The sequence below is a fragment of the Limulus polyphemus genome, unplaced genomic scaffold (assembly GCF_000517525.1).
Source record: "Limulus polyphemus unplaced genomic scaffold, Limulus_polyphemus-2.1.2 Scaffold1656, whole genome shotgun sequence".
NCBI classification, from domain to species: domain Eukaryota; kingdom Metazoa; phylum Arthropoda; class Merostomata; order Xiphosura; family Limulidae; genus Limulus; species Limulus polyphemus.
The window spans coordinates 65060-67980 of NW_013667266.1; the positions used below are offsets into that span (position 1 = coordinate 65060).

General features: G+C 33.5%; 1 protein-coding gene across 4 annotated transcripts in view; it reads left to right on the forward strand.

The window, feature by feature from the left end:
* LOC106464456 (irregular chiasm C-roughest protein-like) overlaps nucleotides 1-2921 on the forward strand; it is a 72487-nt gene that overhangs the window by 60525 nt on the left and 9041 nt on the right. For 3 of the 4 annotated variants that reach the window (XM_022392175.1, XM_022392179.1, XM_022392177.1), the window contains exon 12: nucleotides 1118-1168. The exons of the other annotated variant lie outside the window; for it this stretch is intronic. In XM_022392175.1, the coding sequence (XP_022247883.1) occupies nucleotides 1118-1168 (51 nt within the window). The remainder of the gene's footprint in view (nucleotides 1-1117; nucleotides 1169-2921) is intronic. 4 annotated transcript variants of the gene reach the window in all.

Genomic DNA, 2921 nt, shown 5'->3' on the forward strand with positions numbered 1-2921 from the left:
AGTGGCGTGATATATATATATATATATATATATATCACAATAGTTAAAGTAGCAAGCATGTAGTACCATGATATATATATCACAGTAGTTAAAGTAGCAAGCATGTAGTACCATGATATATATATCACAGTAGTTAAAGTAACAAGCATGTAGCACCGTGATATATATATCACAGTAGTTAAAGTGACAATTTATCACTTTGAGAAGTTAGAGTAAGTTGAAATTTTAAGTAACTTTAAATACATTATTTGTTTTCATAGGTACTGTTCCATAAAGTTAATAGGGTTTATAGCAAAAGCCACAGAAAATTGTGACAGAAGGTTCAAATATTACCAAGCAGACAGCTGCAGTATTAGGGTTTGACAGGTTAAATGAGTTGTTTTTAACGTATATTTAATGAATGGAGAAAAGAGGAACACTTTTTAAAATACTATGTGTTTTAATGACAGAAAATAGATTCAGAATTGACATGAAATGACAACCAAGTTAGTGAAGCTTGATGTTATGACAGATTATCTACAGTCACGTTTCATTATTGCAGTATTTCTGTTAGAGCCAGTCATATTTATTGTTATTTCATTTTGAGCCAGTTATGTTTTTTATTACTCTAATTCAGTGAGAGCTATTCAGGTTCATAACTGTGGTAGGTTTCTGATTCAGAGAGAGCTATTCAGGTTCATTACCGTGGTAGGTTTCTGATTCAGAGAGAGCTATTCAGGTTCATTACCGTGGTAGGTTTCTAATTCAGAGAGAGCTATTCAGGTTCATTACCGTGGTAGGTTTCTGATTCAGAGAGAGCTATTCAGGTTCATTACTGTGGTAGGTTTCTTAGTTTTAAAATCCAAAATTATTAGACGTTCGATAGAGCAACTTTCATACAGCGTTTTGATGTAGCATTGCTTCATACCACTGATGAATGATTACAGACTCATTTTTGTGTTACAACAGTTTAATTACTAATATTTATGCATTGACGTGTTTCTAACACTATATTTGACTTAAATAAAACCCTATTTAATTACTTAATTTCTATTTATTGCTCTGTATGCTATTACGATTTTCTTTTGCTTGATGCATGAACGTTCTGTTTGTTTAATTTGTGTATCCTTATCCCCAGCATGTAATGATGTTAGTGGCAGCGTGCCGTCCCTACTTTGTTCTGTGACAGGTAAGTGTAACTGCCCTCTTCATTTTTTTTATGTTTTGTTTTCTATATTTTTTAAGAAATATTAAAACTTTATTAAATTGGTAGTTTATACAATTTCAAAGGTATAACTTTACAATTCTAAAATGCATTTTGTAGCATGTATTCCTAATAATATTAAGTACGAGAAAAAGGAAATGGTGATATAAGTAGCCAAATTAAGGTTTCAGTTAAAGATTAGACGCCTTTTGTCTAGAACTGTTGATTTAGTTTCATTTGTGACAAAGTAAACCTCATAAACAAAGAAATGACTTAGCTGATCACACTTTAAAGCAAAACTATTTGCTATTTTTTATTTTTCCAAACACCATTCATTATTTCAAGAGTAACTGAGGAATTAACCAGCCGTGATTCACAAATAAATATTTTGTAGAGATGATTTCATGTTTTTATAGTTCATGAGAATTCACTTTAATAGAATATTGTCACCACTAACAGCAAGAGCAGCATTGCAGGGATATTACATACTTAAAATTATAATGTTGGTATCAGAGGTATCCTAGTCAACTCCTCTAAAAGAGTCGCTTTTATTCATATCCTAGCACCTGGAGTCATTTGAATCAATATATAATTTCCCATAAGTATTACATTTACGTTTGATAGGATTGAAGTAAAATAAACGTGTAGGTCACTCAATTTTCTTTGTTATCTTTCTTTGAGGAAAGTGTCGGTGGTGAGGCGGGCATTATCATCCACTATATTGAAGTTACAGCCAATTAAATCAGCAGTAAGTGATGTTGGATGTGGTTCCTATAACTTGGAACATTAAAGTACCATATTGTAAGATGTAGAGATCGGTATGTCCATTGAGTTTTATTCATGCTCACACCATATTTCCATCATCACTCTATGCAGCAAGCTTCTGTATAAAAATAGGGTTGAATCTGATTTCAGATTCCTTCTGGTGAGTCAACACCTGGAAGCACGATTTCTCTGTAAAATAATGTGATTTTACGTGTATTGTATTCACCACTGCAAACGAGCTGTTTTGTACCACTTTGTGAACTCATTGCACCTCATTGAGCGTTCAGAATACAGACCATTCCTGTGAAATATAAACACTAACTGTGCATCGAATAGCGGATGCGGACTTTTGATTTGGCTCCAGAGCACCTACCCAATAGCTGCAGAGAGCCAGGATAAACAAATAACAGTCTTCTGTGTGTTCGACAAACTGTAGTGTTACTTTGGAAACAGTTCCACTTTCTGCTAGACCTAGTGAAGTCGCAACAGCCAGCTGTGATGGGCTTATTATTATCTGTTGGTTCTCCACACGGGTGAAATATCCAAAGCTTTTCTATAAAGTCTAGTTATAGACATGCCGCTTTGCCACTGGGGGGGGGGGGGCTTTCTCTTGAAAATGTATTCAAGTATAACACAGGAAAGCTGAGACAATCTCAGCTACTTTCCGTTCCGGTATACTGAATAAAATTATTATTTTAAATTTAGCTACTCAGTAGGAGTTGAGACGCTGTGGATGTAAGCACTCAACGCCATACCTTTAATTGATTTTTCCACGCTTGTTGGCTAGTTAAATAATCAGCGTTTGGATTTTGTCTGGTAGATGAGATATACACCACACATTTGGGTGATATTACCACAAACATTAATTCAATCGCCTATAAACAATTAATGTAATTAATAGTTTGAAAGCTATATATATATATATATATATATATATATATACAAAAAAGAATATTTTGTTTCATAGATGTTT